We start from the raw sequence: 19453 nt of genomic DNA, 5'->3' as shown, positions 1-19453 counted from the left end.
CACCCAACTCCAATGTCTTGGCCAGTGGCTGAGGAGAGGAGGCGGGGCAGCTTGACACCCCGCCCCATCACGTGTGGTGGTCGCCGTGTGTGGTTGGCTGACGGCGCCTGTAGTCACTGGCGGGCGGCAAACATCAAAGGCGGCCATTAGGCGCGTGAAGGCCCTGGTCTATCATTAACCAGTCGACCAGTTGGCACATCTTCATCGGCGGCGCTGGACCCGAGTGATTACTCTCCGCCTGATGCCACCACCAGCATCAGTCTGTCGGTGACCAGCGCATAGACCGGAGGCAGTGGCAGTGGCAGTGTGGGCGGTGAGGTGAGACTGTGAGTGCGTGGGGTGAGACTCTGAGTGCGTGGGGAGGTGAGACTTTACGTGCGTCAGGCGAAACTGAGTGCGTTGTAGCGCTCGGTTGGTCGGTCGGTCATGGAGATCCGGGTGGAGTGCGTGGCCAGAATGGAAGACAGCGACTCGCCCGCCTCGCCCCGGGACCAGCGGCCGCCCAGCCCCTGCGAAAGTGAGATCAGCGTCGGGTGCGAGGGCGAGGCGAGACAGGACCTGCCGTCGCCTATGGACATGACCACACAGGCTGACACATCTACAGAGGACGAGGAAACAGAGCCACATTCCCCCTCCACATCACGGGGGGCGCCGTCCCCTACCCTATCCTCTGGCTCCATACACACAGAATCCTTCACTTATCTATCAGATGACGAGTACTTTAGACCGCTCAAGAGACTGGCCATGTCAAACACATCACCACCATCGCAACCACAGCAAGGACAGCCACAGAACCCACAGCAACAAGCGCCCGTCTCCCCACAGCAAGACCATGATCCCAAGCCCTCACCCTCGCCGGACCCGGCGCCGGAGCAAAATGAGGGTGGTGCGGGGTTAGCGGTACGAGGTGAGGTGGCGGGAGTAGATAAACAAGCGGCGGGTCTGCGTTCATTTTCCATCCTTGACATCCTTTCCTACAAGCCCTCCCGCAGGAAATCGTCTGTACCGGTGAAGATAGTGAGGCCCTGGGACACACGGGAGGAAGGAGCGCCGGACAACCCTCCTAAGGCAGCGGGGGTGAGTGAAAAGAAGACCGGAAGCAACGACAAGGGCAGCGCTCTGGACGCGCTCTTCAAGATGACCAACAAGACCTTAGACAACCTTAACAAGGACGAGAAGACTGGTGAGTGTTCTGCCTTCATTAATGATATCTCTCAGCTATTTTATGCCTGCTGCCACCGGACGACTGTATTAATTTGTCCTCAAAAGGTTTAAGTCGCCAGTAATTCCCTTCAGAAAATGAGAAATCTTCACAGAGTAGTATTATATCATTTCTACCGCCAGACGACTTTATTCAGCTAAGGAGTGACTTTCCCTCCATGAAAAAAAAATTACCCCACTAAATCTTAGCTAAATCACTCTTCATGCCACCATAAGATTTTACACTAATTTACTGATATCATACATCATCATCATCATCATCCGGACTTCCTTTCCCACCCTAGGGCACGGTGAGGAGTAGCATTTTACCAAATTAAGACTTTCCAATCTCTTCACTAAGAGAACTCTTCCTCAAGCTGAATAAAATCGTGTTGCGGCATTACGTATTAATCTGGTAAAGCTGTCTTCGTAGAGAACGGTTTAAGGAGCACTGTTGTTGAAATAAACTAACGCATAATCTTTTATTTCCCCCATTTAAGTGAATGTACCCGTGGCTAGAATACTGAAGGATAATTAAGGGTATATGACAGCCTACTTCCCTCGGCAGCATTTCAGTACTAAATGCCCAGGTGACATGGGTGGTCTTCTCGTGAACTTAGAAGACTCCCTTAAACCTCTTCCATTTCAGTTTATTTTCTACCTATGCCATATTAACCCTATCAGTATGGTGACAATTTTTTTAATTCTTGCTAATCTACACCATTCTCTTCAGTATTGGCAAAAGCTGTAGAGGTGCAGTGGATAGGAGGAAAACCCTCCATTAACCTCTTCACTATTTGGGGTCTCCTATCACGAGCAAGATGTATTTTATCGTACTGGAGAGCTAATAATTCAAGTAGTTTTATTCATGCAGCCCATGCCGACATCAAGGAGACATAAATATGATTCCGGTAAGAAAGTATTTGTGACATATGCAATATAAATCACTAAAGACAACGTAGAAGGGAAAAGGAGGGACACAAAAGGAAGACCGGAAGAGGATAAGAGAGGGAATGGGCGTGGACAGGAAAGAATTAAAGACCTAAGAGAGATCAGTAGGAACAACAGGGAAAAAACAAGCAGGAAACAAGTAAGGAAAACATGGGAAAGATATGGGAAAGGATAGGGATGTATAACAGAATAGTGAGGAATACATACACAGCAACAACAACAGCAAAAACTACAATAGTCTCACCGGTCTGAACTTTTTATCAAGTTAAGAATATAAATAAATCACTAAGATAAGGCAGGGGCAATGCAGAAGATAATTGTTTACATGGTGGGTGAGCAAGTAAGTGAGACTGCAAAGCTTACAAAATGCTGCCTATGGTTGAGTGTCCATGTCTGTAATATTACCATTCATCAAAGCAACAAGTGTATATAACAATCCTTTTCAGTATTACTTTGCAAACAGTCATCATCACACTAGGAAACACACACACACACACACACACACACACACACACACACACACACACACACACACACACACACACACACACACACACACACACACACACACACACACACACACACACACACACACACACACACACACACACACACACACACACACACACACACACACACACACACACACACACACACACACACACACACACACACACACACACACACACACACACACACACACACACACACACACACACACACACACACACACACACACACACACACACACACACACACACACACACACACACACACACACACACACACACACACACACACACAGTTAAGAAAACGAGTCTTCTGTGTACACGCGTGAGTCAAACACAACACTAGCCAGAGGAAATCAGTTTGTTTACATGTGCTGAGCGTGATGGGGGTCCCTCTCACGTCCGCAAGCATGACACTTCGCTAGGACGACACATTTTTTAAAAGTTTATTCTTGCTACTATTTGCTTGCTGCTTTTCGAATAAGGGGAATTATTATTTTTTCTTGACATCCTTTTTCGACTTTATTCAGCTTTAGACACATTGACCTGGTGAGGTCAGATATTGGCTTCATTAGTAACTTAATACGAGTTACCTCTCTGAAGACGAGCATGCATGAGTCAAGCACAAAAGAGTCAATGAATCAGCTTGTTTGGTGCTGAGTGGGTTGGTTCTCTTACAAGTCCGCAGGCAAAGAAGACATGACACTTACCAGGAATTATATCACACGAGAAGAGGGAAACAGCGAGGGTTTGTGGCTATAGAGGGATTGCGAATGGTGACGGTTTGCGATGGAGAGACTTATGAGTGATGAACTGTGATAAAAGAGGGCTGGAGTGATGATGAATGGACAGAGAAGCTCAGAGGGATGATAAGTTGTGCAACAGAGGTCTAGGGTGATGATGAGATGTGACAGAGGACCTTGGAGTTGTGAGGAGCTGTGATACGCTAGACACAGTATGATGTTGATACGTGATTACTGATAAAGAGACTCAAACAAATGGAAGTGAACGGTGATGATTTGTGGCAGAAAGGCAAAAGGGAGTGGTAACAGTAAGGCTTGGAGAGGTGGAAGGGAGTAGTGATGATTTATGACACAAACTTTGAAAGTTTATCTTAGACAGACAGACAGGCAGATTAAACAGACAGACAGACACACAGACCGACAGACAGATATAGATATATACGAAAATACATACGGTAATAATAGAAAAAAAAAATCCATATCTCAACCTTGTCTCAACTGTTTTCCTACATTTACTACAAAATTTATTGGCAATTGGACCACAGAGTAGTAATTAAGGCCAATACAAAAATAATTATCACATTTCTTGCATGTCCTCTCCTTGGTATTCAGAGTACATACATACATACAGTATATAGATAGATAGATAGATAGACAGACAGACAGACAGACAGACAGACAGACAGACATAGATAGACAGATAGACAGACAGACAGACATAGATAGACAGATAGACAGACAGACATAGATAGATAGATAGATAGATAGATAGATAGACACTCATCAGTTCCTTCAGCCCAAGGTTTTCAACTATATTCTTACTGCTGCACGATCTCATTCAGCTTAGGAGAGTACCACAGAACTAAAGGGGATAATGAATGCTATATACATGCAACCACTTGAGTTCGAAAAAACTCCTGACTAAATAAATTGTTTGAAAATAACATGAGTAAAGTATAAGAGGTACAGCAAAATACATATATTTTTTTTTTTATCACAAGCTATAGTTTATCATAATCATCATCATTCCAGGACTATTTCCTACCCATATCAAGGGGATGTGCACGATCCAGAAACAGGAAATGGAAAAACAAAAGTACGAGGAACTATCATCTCCATAATATGGGTTACACGTCCATTAACTCGTCACTTTGTATAAATAAAAGACAGAAAGCTAGGGTGTGGTGGTCTAATTAATACAAACTCGTTATGTACAGTCACCGAGAGGGCAAAAAATGATGATTTCCGCTACGCTTAACGTTTTTAAATATTACGAAAGGCTTTGAAAGATTAGAAGAATTATACAAACATGTGGAAATGTTGTTTACTGAAAATATTTTAGGGTCGACTTCGTCTCTAGGTACGAATACAAACTGAGCATGTGTGTATATATAGCAAGGTGAGAGGGAGGGGGGGGGAGGCAGGGAAGGGAGGGGGGAAAAGGTGGGAAGGGAAAAATCAGGAAGTTGTTGCACCCCCACAAACATGTCCATATCTGAGTATTATTCTTTCGTTTAAACGATTCATGACGCTATGAAATCAAGACTGATTAAAAATACTGCATTCAGCAAACGAACGATCCCTTATTCTCTCCGACAAGGAGAGTATGTTTTCAACCCTGTTTGTTTGTTTGTTTGTTTGCAGGAATACTCAAAAACTATAGATTGCCCATGTCCCAGGGAACAATCGGTTAACTTTTTGGACCGATCCGGATCGTACTGCGGATTCTGGATCCGGAAAACATTTTCTGTGAAACCCTGATCAATGATGAGAAAACCTAACCCATTATGAATACTGGTTTGGAAATTACGTTGCCTTTGTCGAAGAGATGCGCTCCACTGAGTGCCCCTCTAGCTATGATGGCAGAAACTGTGCCCCAATGATCTAAAATACAGTTACGGACAACAGTTCTCCTTATCCATCAACAGTCCATCTACAGACACAAGGTGCTGGTGTCTCCTCCCTATAGCCGGCGTCAAGAGAACAAACAGGCAGGAGTGGATCAATGGTGCTTAGTCGACGGGGACCACAAGGGGGGCCAAGAGGGTGGACGCGCCTACCTACTCACGCACTCGCAACGCACTGATTGAGTCACTGTGGCTATCTTGCGTACGAGGATCATGCGTACCACATCATGCGTACACGGATAATGCTGTGTACACGGATCATTCATACACAGATCGCGCGTACAATGGATTCTGTTCTAGACGGCATAGAAATTTTCCCAGCATAGTTTTCTTGGCGATTTATTATGCGTCTTACATCGTACCTTTCTTGATATCATCTACTCATATTTAGTATCGACAAATTTAGTTTCGGAAACGTACAGGATGATAAAAAGACATAACAGACAAAATAATTCGCTAAGGAAGAGGAGATACCAAACCTGAGAAGTGACTAAGAACACGGGTCTCATTCCCAAGGCACTGATTGAGTCGTTGTGGCCATAATGCATGCGTGTATTAGGAGTACAAGGATCATGCGTACAAAATCTTACGTCACGTTTCTTCTGGGTCGTGTGCTTATACTATTTCTTCTTCCATTAGTTTATACATTCACTTATTTTTATTTATTTACTCGCTTATCTGTTTAGTTTGGCTATCCACTTACTCATTTGGCAAGGGTAGGAGACACGGGGAGGGTTATTTTGAGTATTTTCTTTAAAATTATTATCTGAAGTTCGTTTTGAATATTATAAAACCGCCAGCAGAAAAAAAAAAAAACACCTTCTCAGGCACTATTTTCAAAGCTTTTCGATTTTTTTTTTTTTTTTTTTTTTTTTTTTGCCGGAGGGGGGATAAACCCCATACACAGGTTAGTGTCATAGCTGCTTTTTATCTGTGCGTGTGCGTGTGCGTTTAAGGGGGTATTACTGAATCCAACGATAGACACGGTTTACAAGAATACTGTCTCACATTTTTCCACTAAAAATTGCATTCATACATTCATAAAACACGAGAATGGTACGCCCAACATTGCTATGCTCTTAACAATATACGTGGCAGTAATGATCCTGTCGTTAGCTGCCTAAATAATAATCTAGTAAAATTAAAATATTGTTGTACAGTTCTCTTGATCGCTATTTCTTATGGAATTTACAGAAGGAAAAGGCCATTGTTTATGATTCATTATCTTGTCTAAGGTTTAAAAAAATATCCTGACGTAAATGCATTAACACTTTATCGAGCAAAAACAAAATCGTTTACAATAGTAGGCGCAGCTTCAATATACACTCCAAGCTTTGTGTTTCGTATGTTTAAAGTGATCGGGATTTATATACTGGAGAATTTTTTTTTTTTTAATTCCACAAAAATCCCTCAATGGTGGAAGGGCGCGAAACATTCCTAACTTTAAACACATTTTAGGCTTTTGGCTGCCATGCGATTCACTCGGCTGAATCAAATTGTATGACGTTAGATGGATTACATGAGAAAATTAGTACCTCAGTCATATAGGTTTAGACTGCTTTTTTTTTTCCCTCTCTCTCTCGGCGTTCGGTAGATTGTAATAAAATATCTTCCATTTTTTACTGGAAAATTTTCGGCACTGCACAGGGGCCTTGTATTATTTTTTAAACCGACATCAGAAGATTTCGTTCGGGCGAATGAATAGCCACCATCAATTTTAAAAGTTATGTCGATTAACCTTCCACTTATAGACACGCTTAATTTTATCCACACCTAAACTACACAATATTGTTCAACTAAACGAAATCTTTGTAGGAAGAGAAAGAGCAATTGGGAAAAATTTATGGATATAATTTGGCATATGAATTTTACGTAGGGAAGCTTTTAACGAATAATGCTTAATTTTCCGACCTCTAAACGGAGATGGAAAATTCATATAATCCTAGTTAAGATTTGCGGCAAAAGGTCACTGTTCGTTAGGGGCCGCACTCTCGTGAGCTTAGAAGCATCCCTAACGCCTAATTTTCGGCGATTTATTTTGGCATATACACCTAAACTAAGCACCTCTACATTAATATTATCTTTTTACTGTTGACATGGCATGAAAGATTAACATAATATTAATAAATTAACTGAAAAGGAAGTGGTAATACAGACACAAAGGCTTTACTGTATATTTCGTAAGCTTGAGAGACTAGCACTTCCTCAATGATTTATTTTACATACCATACGTACTTATTCTCTTCCATGTTATGCCTCTTTGATATCACCACAGATTCCATAAATAAATATGCAAGGAAATATTAACGGGCCATATTCAGACATAAACTAATAAAGATAAGTGCTACGGAGTCCTTAGCTGACAATATGACCCCAAATCCATGAAAACAACTTTCTGAACTAGGAATCTGGCATTCGTGACGAGTGATTGGACAGTTTTGTGCCACGAGAAGAATACTCTCACACGTAACAGGAGAACATGTTGGACTAAGAGCAGAAGAGTCTGACGTTTTTAAGTACAAAGTTAGATAAGCATAATAAATTACCTCCGACACTCTTCACCACAGTGTTAGATTATCAGCAGAATAATTTACCTTTAGCGAGAATAGATAAGATGTTTGGTTATGGACAGAGGACAAACAATAATCGTTGTAATAGGAATGGAAAAATTGGCAGTAATCAGATCAGACAACAGGAGAGTGATGCCTTCCGTGGGCGAGAACAGTTGAAAGTTAGGTTACATTTTTTTTTTTTAATGCAGCACGACTGAACCAAAGGCCGGAATCTTTCAAAAATTTTCTCTCCCAAAGAAACTTGAACAATGGCATGCCAATATCGAGACCGTTCATTTTGAGATTCCTGAACACATGGCACTTCAAAAACTGAAGGTCGTGGGAAGTGGGAAAGACGTGTGGAAAATTGTTCCAGAGTTGACGAGTTGCAGACAACACTATGGCTCCAGTTATTTAGACGGACAATTATGAAACTAACAATGCCCTGAGAAGTATACTGGGTGGCAGATATAACATCGCTAGGGCTCAAAACTTATTGCTCACCGTCTTATTTATCGTGATTAAGTGTATCGGTATTTATGTCCATAGCTTTATATGAAGGACTGAAACCAGCAGTTGACTCCTAGATTCCACCGAGACAGAAAGGCTGTGGGTGTAGGTGTGTGTGTGAAAAGACGAGAGCTGAGAGTCCGCGTAGAAAGTTGAGGGGAATGTTCAGAGTAAGTAGTTAGCCATTCCTGACATGAGATTATATAAAAAATAAAATATTATGAGTAGTGGGGCTTACCACTTGTTAAGACACATCACGCGTCATTCGGATATAGGTAAAATAATATGACAATGATGGGTTATTATTAGTAAGTTTGACAATGATAGGTATGAATAAAAGGCCTTGTCAGTGTTATATTATGCACAGGTGAGAGTTATTCACGCCGTCAGATCAGATAACGCTGTATTGTGAGATGAAGTGAGACATCCCGGGAGTGATATAAGACCCTACCATCAAGGGGCGGTATTCATAAACGATCTTAGCCATTTCCTACAATAAAGCAATCCAGAAATTAATTGTGATCAAGACTCCCATGTTTTCGCTATGTTTTTCACTTTAATATGCACTTGTTTCGTAGCAAAATGTTTGATATACTTTATGGGTGAAAGTAAGGGTACAAGCAGACACTTATTCACAGCTTAAAACTAAAGAGCGTTTGTGGATATGGCCCTGTGTTGAGTCTCGTGCCTGGTGTGGTTCTCTTCTTCCTGCTCCCTGCCTCCTCCTTCCTGTTTGTACACTTCACTCTCCATCTTATCCATTTCCCTCTGTTTACAATGCTAGCGTACACCTCTCCTCCTCCTCCTCCTCCTCCTCTCACCCACATCACCCCATCTCCTTCCACACGGTATCGCTGTTTCTTAACCCCTTCACTTCAATGGGTATTTTGTAGACATTATGTTACTGCTCCTGTTAGATGATTTTGCTCTACTTACGAAATGTGTCCTAATAAAAGGCCAAGTGAAGACCAGAAAATGTCCTGATAAGTGCCTAGTGAGGTTCAAGAAATGTCCTTTAAGAAAAAAAAAAAAAAAAAAAAACTAATGACCATATCTAGTTACTCCTGCTCGGAAATTCTCTCCTATGCTGAATATAACAGTCTGAAGACCCTATAACTTAACTGCAAAATTTGTCGTCGGAGTGAAGGGGCCAAGTTCGTGGTTTCTGCCCTTTTTCCAGATTATCTTATTCAACAAAGGGAAAATGCGCATCAGACTGAAGGACTCAACCATCATTAACCTCTCGGAAAAGGGTTTTTTTCTTTAAGCTGACCAATATCATCTGTTGGTAGCCTGGGTAAAATACTTAAGCTGGTTCCTCCATAAAGAATAGTTAAGCCTTTTACGGCTATTGTCGCACTTCGAGAATCAATCTAACGTTAGACGATGTTTTTCTGGAAAAAAAAACAAAATCCATCATTGACAGCACACACAAATCCTCCATACAGTTACAGCCTCCAAGCTAGAGCCAAAATGTCGAAAGCGATTCCTAATGATGTGCCCAATAATCATCAGGTTACCAGCCAAATTGTCAGAACTGGCCACTATCAATGTCTCTGATAATCGTGGCTAATTGCACTCGCGGTAAGGCAACGAGGAGGGAGCAGCAGGGTCATTAAGCACAAGTGTCATTAAGCACAAACCCCAGCAATCATGGCCGCGGAGTGGAGTGGATATGAGAGGGGAAATGAGCAAGGGAGGTGGGTGACGCAGGACTCAGGACAGCATTCCCGTGGGCTTCGGAGGCTCCACGGAACTCCCTCAATACCTGTGCACTTCTACAGCTGGCACTTGTGTAGTTTATTTAGAGTATTATCAGACGACTCCATTATGTTCAGGGACATTCTCAGACTCAGAGGTGAAAATGATCTTATCTTTTTCACCCCTGTTGATTGGAATTCGTGCCGTTTGAGGGTATTTTCAAAAGTTAGTAAAGGAGCAAATTCTCAGGTCTGCGTCATTTTTTTTTTCCTTTTTTGCGACTACTGTATGAGCCAGAAGAGGAACTACGGTATGCTATGAATCATCCTTGCAAAATCCAACGTGCGGCAATTTCGGACACTAATGGCTTTAGCCTTTCACTGCTGTAGATGCATTTAGGAACCACTTTGTACGGAATACATACCGATATCAAATGAGTCAAGAGGACAGAACTAGGCAGGAGAAACAGAAATGGCAGAAAAAGGTGGGAAAAATGCCATGAAAGAAGGAATATATAAGAAAGAGAGAAGAGAAAGGAAGAATGGCAAGAAGAAATTGTCTTGAAAGGAGCAACAGGCAACATAGAAAGGATAAATATATGGATAAAAGGTCATGAAAGGAAGAACAGACCAGGAAGAATAAAATGCGGGGAAAAGAAAAGCGAAAAACAAGAAAGGGAGCTGAAAAGGACAGGCACTGGTGACTAAAGGTGGCTCAATTACCTGGGATAGATCGGTGGCAAATGAAGTGTTCTGGGAATTAATAAGGGTAAGAATAACACACGAGGTCGGTGAGGGAGAGGGGTGTGTGAGGGGAAGTAGGGAGGGGAGTAAAGGGGAAGAAGGAGAGAGGGGAAAGAGGGAGATGGAGAGGAAGGGAGGCACAGCTATGACGGGAAGAGACGGAGGGAGAGCGAAGAGTGGAAAGGGGATCTGAGAGCAACGGAAGCATAGACAAGTACGGAGGGGAAGAGGGAAGGGTGTGAATGGAGGAGGAATAAAGGGGGAAGAATGTGAGAGGAAGGGAAGAGGAAAGGTGTTATGAAGAAAGGGGAAGAGCGTCAAGAGAAGCAGGGCGGGAAGAAGCGTCGTGAGGGAGGGGACGCAGGAAAAATGGAATCGAGGGTAAACAAAAGGGGAAAAAGAAAGGGAATGAAATAGAAAGAAGGGAAAGAGAGGTGAGTGGGGGGAGGGAGAGAGGGAGGGGCAACATCACAGCCCCTCTCCCCCACCGTATTACTCGTGACAAGGACAGACTCGCCTAATAATCGTGACTAAAGTTCTCTGTAATTTGTAAACTTTTGAATCACGTTTCCGGGAGAGCAGGAGCGGGTTGAAATGACAGGGGTGGATGGGGGATAGAGGGGGGAATAGCGAAAGGTGGAGAATGGAGACAGAGGGCTGGTGGAAGGGACTAGGGGATAGGAGAAAAAGGGGAAGAAAGATGGGGGAAATGGGATGATAATGAGGGAAAGGGAGGAGACAAATGGATGGGAAGGACGAGAGGAAGGGGAAGGAGGGAAGGCTGTGACTTTAAAAAGGGAGACAAATGTGGGATGGAAACTAGGGGAATAGAGGGGAGGGAGGCAGGAAGAGGAGAAGCAGTGTGGAGGAAAGGGGAGAGAGGAATGGAAAAAGTAGGAGGAAGGGGAGGAATGGAAGGAGGAAGTCGTGGAATAAAAAGAGTAAGGGGGGTGGGTAGAATAGTCTGGGTCAGGGAGGGGGGGGGAAGTGGAGAATGGTGGGGAGGGGGACGTAGGTAAGAAGATTGGTGGGGGGGCGAGGGAGAGAAGGGGGTAGGGAGTAGGTGGAAGACAAATGTTTATGGTAATGCAAGAACAAAGTGGCATGCTATATGACAATCATCCCACACCACCACCACCTCGCCTCACATCCATTCACCTACTTTATTTGGCCCTATGAATTAAGCTGCATGCATCCCTGTTAAAAGCAAGTCGTCATTTAGAGGAAAAGAGAGAGAGCGTTTGACAGAGTTATGGGTCCTTTAGGTGAGAACCAATCGATGTATATTCGGAGTGGTGGGAAAAAAAAAAAAAAAGATATATGTAGTCTAGTTTATCTGCATATTTGTCGTTTTCTTTCATTTTTAACTACCCATGGCTATTATTTTATCTCATTTCATCTTTTATCTACGTAATTGCTTGTAACTTGTTCAAGAAAAATTTAGCTGAAGAAACAAGTCTCTACCAGCGAAACAAACGAATGATGACGCCTGAGGTTGATTAGGAAGATTTCTAGATCTAACGAGAATCTGACAATGACACAGAAGGACTGGCACCCGTAAACATTAAGGAGTGATAAAAAATAATGAAGGATAGCATGTCATATCGATTTGTATTAAGTTATTGGTTGTAAAATGTCATACAGGTACCAATGAAGGTGTGTCCTTCATAGATGGATAGACAGAGCTTGGAAAGGCAGCACATAAATAGAACTGGATATGGCTGACAGATATAGACAGAAAGATACATATAAAATTTAGACAAAAGAAGGACATATACATATTCACTGAGATAAAAAAAAAGAGTGAAACAGAAAATATTAGCTAGACAGACGAACAGACACTGACTAGATAAACGGAGAGAGAGAGAGAGAGAGAGAGAGAGAGAGAGAGAGAGAGAGAGAGAGAGAGAGAGAGAGAGAGAGACATGGGTAGCCTACAGAAATGTAAATATGATAAACATATTGTAATATAAAGGCAAATGAACAGAAACACAAACACAGATGACAATAAATAGGAAATCATATTCACGGAAAGAAAAAATAAAAAACGGAGGGACAAAAAAAAAAAAAAAAGTATTGACCAAATAGACTGAGCAACAACCAGCCAAAAAAAAAAAGAAAAAAAGATACAGTTAGCCTGACAAAAGCAGCCGTTATTGTATTAGGGAAGGAAGCGCTAAATACAGCAATCGTTAAGAATATCATGTTAGCACCAGGGAGATCACAAGGCACAGACGGTCACGGGGTAATGGCCAGGATCTCTGCCTTTATAGCACAATGACATACCCCAGAAGACGTATTCAGATGCAATGGGATAAGCTGAGTTGATTTCAGACATAAACTCACACACACAACACACCCACAGACGTTTACGCAAATATAATCATACGAATACACTAACAAATAACATGTGCCCGTACCCATGTCTACAGTATATACACACGAAGCTGTCACATCACACACACACACACACACACACACACACACACACACACACACACACACACACACACACACACACACACACACACACACACTTATAAACATGCACACACACACACGAAATAAAACATAAAATTCTCTCTCTCTCTCTCCCTACATTAATAAATACAATCATCTGAGCAGGAGTTTTACCCTCCGTCAAGAAGGTCAATTATTGATCAATGGGCCGATGATATTTAGTTCCTTTGGTTAATAAGACCCAGTTGTCCTTCACATTTTTCAACACGGATATTAAAGGATAATTAGTAATCATTATCATCATTGCCAAACTTTTCTACACCACCCTACCTCCTCTATACTTTTTCTTTCTCGCCCTACCTCTCACTCTCCTTCCTTCATTCCTTCCATCATTCCTTCGCACACCTATTGTAACAGTTCACAGTTCTCCCCTCGCAAACCACATCTCCTTCAACCCTCACTTCCTTCCCTACGTATCCCCTACCTATCCCCTCTCTCCCACCTTGCTTCCTTCATCCATAACCACACCCCAGTCCTCCTCTCACAAACCACACCTCTCTCATTCTTCACTTCCTTCCGTACCTCCCCCCCTTCCCCACACTTCCCCCCCCCCACCCCCAACAAGCTGATCCGTCGACGCCATGAGCCCGGTAGTTAGATAGTTAAAGCGCAACTCCAATTAGCATATATAACCGGGCAGGAGCGGAGTCGGGGCGGACATGAGACCTGACAGGGCTGTATTGGTAATCCCTCACTTCATCCGGCACGATACGACTGTGGCGGTGGCTAGGAGAGAAGGGGGAGGGAGGAGAGGGAGAAGAGAGTGTGTGTGAGATGGGAAAGGGAGGATAAAGAGGGTTTGAGGGATTGGGGAGGGAGATTGAGTGTGTGGGATAATGGGAAACAGGAGGGGGAGAGAGAAAGAGAAGAGAGACTAAGAACGGAAAGAGATACAAAATAAATTTTGTTTTATAGAAAGAGGTAGGGAGGGATTATGATCACCCAGAGCCACAGAAGAACCACAGAAGGAAAGAAAACTATGACTGCTGACAAAAAAGCTGGAGACTAATATGAAATTCTAATCAGTAAGGACAATCCAGTTTCTCAAATGATCAACAGTGCAATTTGGGAACCTGCATGAGAGAAAAAGTCTCTCTTATGCTCAACACCATGGAGCTAATGTTTGTCTGTACGATCGTTTTTATGCTTCCGATTAGAAAGTCCCTTCCCTCAGGCCCAGCAGTCATCAAGCATGCCACACACCTGCACATGTCACCGCTTCAGTGGCAATACCTACTACCCGTACTGCATACGGCCTAGAGCCGTCACATTCAGGATTGGTGTGATGGCATTAGTGAGGCAGCTGTTAGCACCTGTCAGAAGATTTTGTAAAAGGTCAATAAAGGCTATTTTAACGATACAGAATCAACACACTGTTCCCAACTCCAGCCTGGGCTTGATTTCGCGTCCATTGGGATCAAAGCCCACTGTTCCATCCACTGCACCACCGCCTCCCCTTGTCTGCAAGTACTGTATGACATAATGTGCGCAACAGCATACATAGGTCGGTAACACTGTATAGGAATTAGGTTAAGACATTTATCTTAAGAGCATCCGTTTAGTGATCCACAACATTCAGTAGGACGGTGTCTTTCATAACCAATTTTTGTTTCCTCTACAAATTTTATATAGTCCACGAAGGAAGTTATGTGACTGAGGAGTTAGTGATATACCATACACCTCCAGCTCGTAAGGCCTCCCCTAAGTTGGACAAAGTTGAATGATAGTAGCAGAAATTGTATGTAAAAAAAAAAAATCATGTTCAGTGAGGATGCCAGAGATCGAGCAGCGTGGAGAGCTGCCGTTATGTGACCAAGGTCGACGGATGCAAGCATGTTGGAGCCTTCAAAAACGAAACGAAACGAAACGGGTGATCTAAACAGCCTGTGCCCAGAAAAACTCACGTGTGTTTCGAGAATCTTGGAGATGGAGAGCCACTTCTTTATCATTCTCCCTTTCCCTATCAGCCTGGGATCGTAGCGTGTAAGTGGCTGTGTATCTTCCTAATCACCATATTTTCCTTCTTAAGAAATACTTACATTGGTCGTTTTCTTGGTGACTCAGAAACTCTCTTAACACCTCTTCGTCAGCTACTAATTTAACCTGTCACACTTTCCTTTTCCTCTTGCGTATTTAATGATGAGAACTATGTCGATACTGGGAAGATATACATAGCATACATGACGAGTAAGGTGTAATAATTAAAATAAATTGCTGATCAGCAGGTGATAGGGTGCCTGGGAAGCTCACGAGAGAATGGCATCCCTTCATCTTTCTCCCTTTTCTGATCAGCCTGGGATCATGGCGTTAAGTGGCTATGCGTCTTCCTAATCTCACACATTCTCTCTCGATTACTAGATGATAGCCCTAAATATCATAGGTCTGAGTGGGGGGCTTTACACTGATTTTAATTTCCATCTAGTGAATCTCATAATCTTCACTGCGTATCTGAAGTAGGATGCGTTTGACATTGGGAACGTCTTATTAGATACAATCACAAGCGCCAAAAAAGTTATTACCTGCTCCAGAAAACAGTCACCATAAATATCTTGCAGATCGTTTGGAGCCTTTTCTGATTTTTCGTCTGTGTTCTCTGTACGTACTTGGGCCAAATGCCATTCTGCGTGTTTCACATAGCTCAAGGGCAGAAAAGGACAATACACCTAATCATCCTTTTCCTAGCGTTTTCCGTTAATAACACTACATTCGAATACTAATTAAATCTTATAGCTCACTGCTGAGAATGAAGAGATGGCACTAACGGGCCAAGTAAAAATTAAAAGAATATATTATATGTAACCCTTGAAACTTCAACTCGAGGTATCTGACATTATCAACGTCATTTTAGATGGCATTACATGCAGGGGGAAAAAAAATACCACGTACGCAAAAAAAAAAAAAAAAAAAAAAAAAAATTGATTACAAAACACCGTCTAATAAATTTTCCCCGTTAAACTTGAACATGAGGCGTTTGAGCTTGCAATGCTCTCTTGAACAACAAGCAAGAAGTATTACTAGTAAAGATGTAAAGTCATCTTTAATACTGTGGAAGTGGCGTTAGGGTATATGCAGATCTTATACTTCCGTCCAGTACATTTAGCTACTCCAGGAATCTTCAGCAGAAGGCATCTGACATTTGGAGCGCCTTTTCCGATGTAATAAAAAGTGAAACATAAAAATATTTACGCAAGAAAATAATAGTTTTAACACCATGCATGTGACTTGGCGCTGTATCTTATGGTTATCACTATAAAATTATATTAAAGTATATGATTTTTCACAGAAAATGAGGTGGATAGTCTTCATAAACAGCAAATACCGTGACATTATATCATCACACTTTCCATATTTTTAGAATTAGGGATCGAATTGAAAAAGGCTATATATTTTCAATTACTCTCTTCAGTATAAGTATGTCAGCCTATATCATTATCTCTGCTGCCTCATACCAGGTTAAAACTAATCTCCCCGTAGTGAAGACAGTAGAAAACATTCATTAACCCTTTCAATAGGACAATCTTTTATAAACCTTATTTCTACAGCCGAATATACACTACTTTTCGGAAAGGCTCGATCCATCTACTAAATTCATTTCTTGAATCTTAACCAGGATGCCTTTGATATTCTGAACGTCTTCTTAGATGTAATCAAGGGCAGACAATAAGATTACTTAAACCATAAAAATTTTACTTTTAATATCCGGCAAAAACAAGGAGCCAATTCTAATTTTAAGTTTCCGACTAGTAAATCTAATCCACGAATGTTGAACAAGAGGCGTTTGACATTATGAACACCTTCTTAGATGTAATCAAATGCAGACAGAGATTATCACCAACGCCCGAGCCAAATAATAAATTTAGAAGTTGTTGGCAGGATATCTCGGGGCCTGAAAATAGGTCGGGGCGGAAATTCTGAGTGATACTAGTAGGTGAAATTATGTGGTACAGCTCATGTCTTGCCAAAAAGTATAATGGTGGGTGTTCTCTTTGCCCTGAGATAATAGAGGTGCCTTTTACAGTGCTAGTGCTTGGGTCTAAAGAGTGTTCCGTTTTTACTTGCAAAATTCACATTCAGTATGGGGATTCAGTGTCTTCCTAAGGTTTAGTGAATACATCTCGGAAAAATGAAACCATCTGACACTCGTAAATCTTAAATCAACTTCAAGCAAATCTAGCAAAACAGTCGGTTACCTGAGTGCCATAATGAAACAGTCCATATTAGTTATCGCTATACAGGCCACCGAAGTCATAGAAAAGGGAACAGTTACCCTCATAGTTTCTGATGCGTAGCATGGACCATTCACTCACACTATAGAGTGAAAAGCCATATGGTTTTCTGTATCGGGGCCTAGGTGCGTTGGTGTAATGTAAATGATCTATATTCTAAGCCTCTGTCAACTCATCATCATTCCTTCCCGCTCCTCTACGCTGTTTCCCTTCATACACTTTGCCACATTTTTCTTCCATCGCTCACTCGCCTGGAGCACTTGTAACATTCCAGAACACAAGAAAAATCGAGCCTTGATAAAGTGGTAGTATATTCCTCAACTTTCCCTCCCTCATCCCGTCTCTAGTCACGCTTCCACATTCAATACAGGACTGTCATTTTCGGTATGGTTGTTTGTGGGCTTGCTTGCGTGAAAATATCCGTATATAAAGTTTTTAAAAAAGGTGGCTAAAATTTGTAAACAATATAAACCATGCTGACAGGAAACAAGAAGAAAAATATCAGAACTCGAGAAACCACACGTGGCTGAACATCCCTTATAGTATAAAGCGTAACCAGAAGCGCAAAGAAAAAAAATCAGACACACAAAAAAAGCAAACCATTCGCAACCAGCAACTAAAAATAAAAAAATGAAGAAAGAACCAATCGCCCACGGTTAGCAAACGTAACCGAGAATGCAAATAAAACAAAAGTGGAAACATTATTAATAGGCTGGAAACGTGAAATAAGAACGATGAGCGAATTAAGAAAATGAGAAACGCTTAACCAATAGGAAGGAAACGCAAATAAGAAAGAAAACAGAATGTGTCCTAGAACGAAAATAATAAATGAATAAATAAGTTAATAAACAGAAACAGTAAAAATGGAACCATGGCCAATAGGAGTGAAATGTAATCGAGGACGCAGCAAACTTTTAAAAACATTCTCTTCCATTTGAAACGCAATAACAACGTCATGGTGAACATTAACTGCTACTCCTATCCCTTTAACACAATTAAAAACTCGTTTCCTTCCCCAACCTCTAGTGCCCCTAATCATAATTTTCCCCTATCCTCTCACCCTCTATATACTGTTAATGTTTCCATCCTCTGTTCTCTCCCTCTTACCCTGTCCTCCTGCTTCTGTCCTCACTCTCCCCCATGCCTCCGCTGCTCCTGCCCTTATCCCTGTCATTTTTATCACTCTGCTCTTGCATCTCTTTCTTGTCCTCTACTAACTTTATTATAACCGCTTCTATTCCTTATCCTCTCCCCTTACCTTACTACTCCTGCTTCTCCCCCAAATTGCATCTCCTAGTTCGACTGCTCAAATCCTCCTCTTGCTAGGCTGCTACTCTTTTTCCGCTCATATCTGTCCCCTTATTGTGCTTCTCTGTCGCTACTATTTGTCATGTCCCTGTACCCATCATCCTGTTCCTGTCTCTATGTTCCCTGCGACATTTTTTCGTTCTGTCTTCTCTCCTGCGCCAGTTCCCCTACCTCCTTTCTTGTCCCTCCATCACTTTTGTTCTGCTACTATTCTATCCTGCAATTCCATCTCCGTCCCTGTCCTAAAAATAAAAACCTATCCCCCCCTTCTCCCAGATCTCACTCCCACACCCACGTCCTATGCATTTTTTTTCTTAATAATTCTGCTACTATTGTCATACAACCCTCTCCCTGTCCCTATCATCTCACTGTCACTAATCATCTCCACCTTTATTCCTCCATTCTTCCTATCCCTTGCTATCCCCGTCCCTGTCTTACTGTTGTATTTACTCCCACTCTTCATCCCCCACCTGCCCTGTCCATACTCCTACTCGTCCTATCCCTTTCCATCCCCGTCCCTGTCTTACTGTACATACTGTTATATCTACTCCAATTCCCCCACCCCCACATGCCCTGTCCCCAC

The 19453-nt window shown here is 42.2% G+C and overlaps 1 protein-coding gene across 1 annotated transcript in view; it reads left to right on the top strand.

The window, feature by feature from the left end:
* Positions 1 to 426: 426 nt before the first annotated feature.
* LOC145404688 (uncharacterized) overlaps positions 427 to 19453 on the top strand; it is a 31437-nt gene continuing 12410 nt past the window's right edge. The window contains exon 1 of the mRNA XM_080276241.1: positions 427 to 1183. Coding sequence (XP_080132367.1) covers positions 427 to 1183 — 757 coding nt within the window. The remainder of the gene's footprint in view (positions 1184 to 19453) is intronic.

Source organism: Coenobita brevimanus, chromosome 64, assembly GCF_032717465.1.
Source record: "Coenobita brevimanus isolate Jiangsu-jjx chromosome 64, ASM3271746v2, whole genome shotgun sequence".
In the NCBI taxonomy this organism is placed as follows: Eukaryota; Metazoa; Arthropoda; class Malacostraca; order Decapoda; family Coenobitidae; genus Coenobita; species Coenobita brevimanus.
The sequence above is the reverse complement of the archived record's forward strand: the minus strand, read 5'-3'. Positions and strand labels throughout refer to the sequence as shown.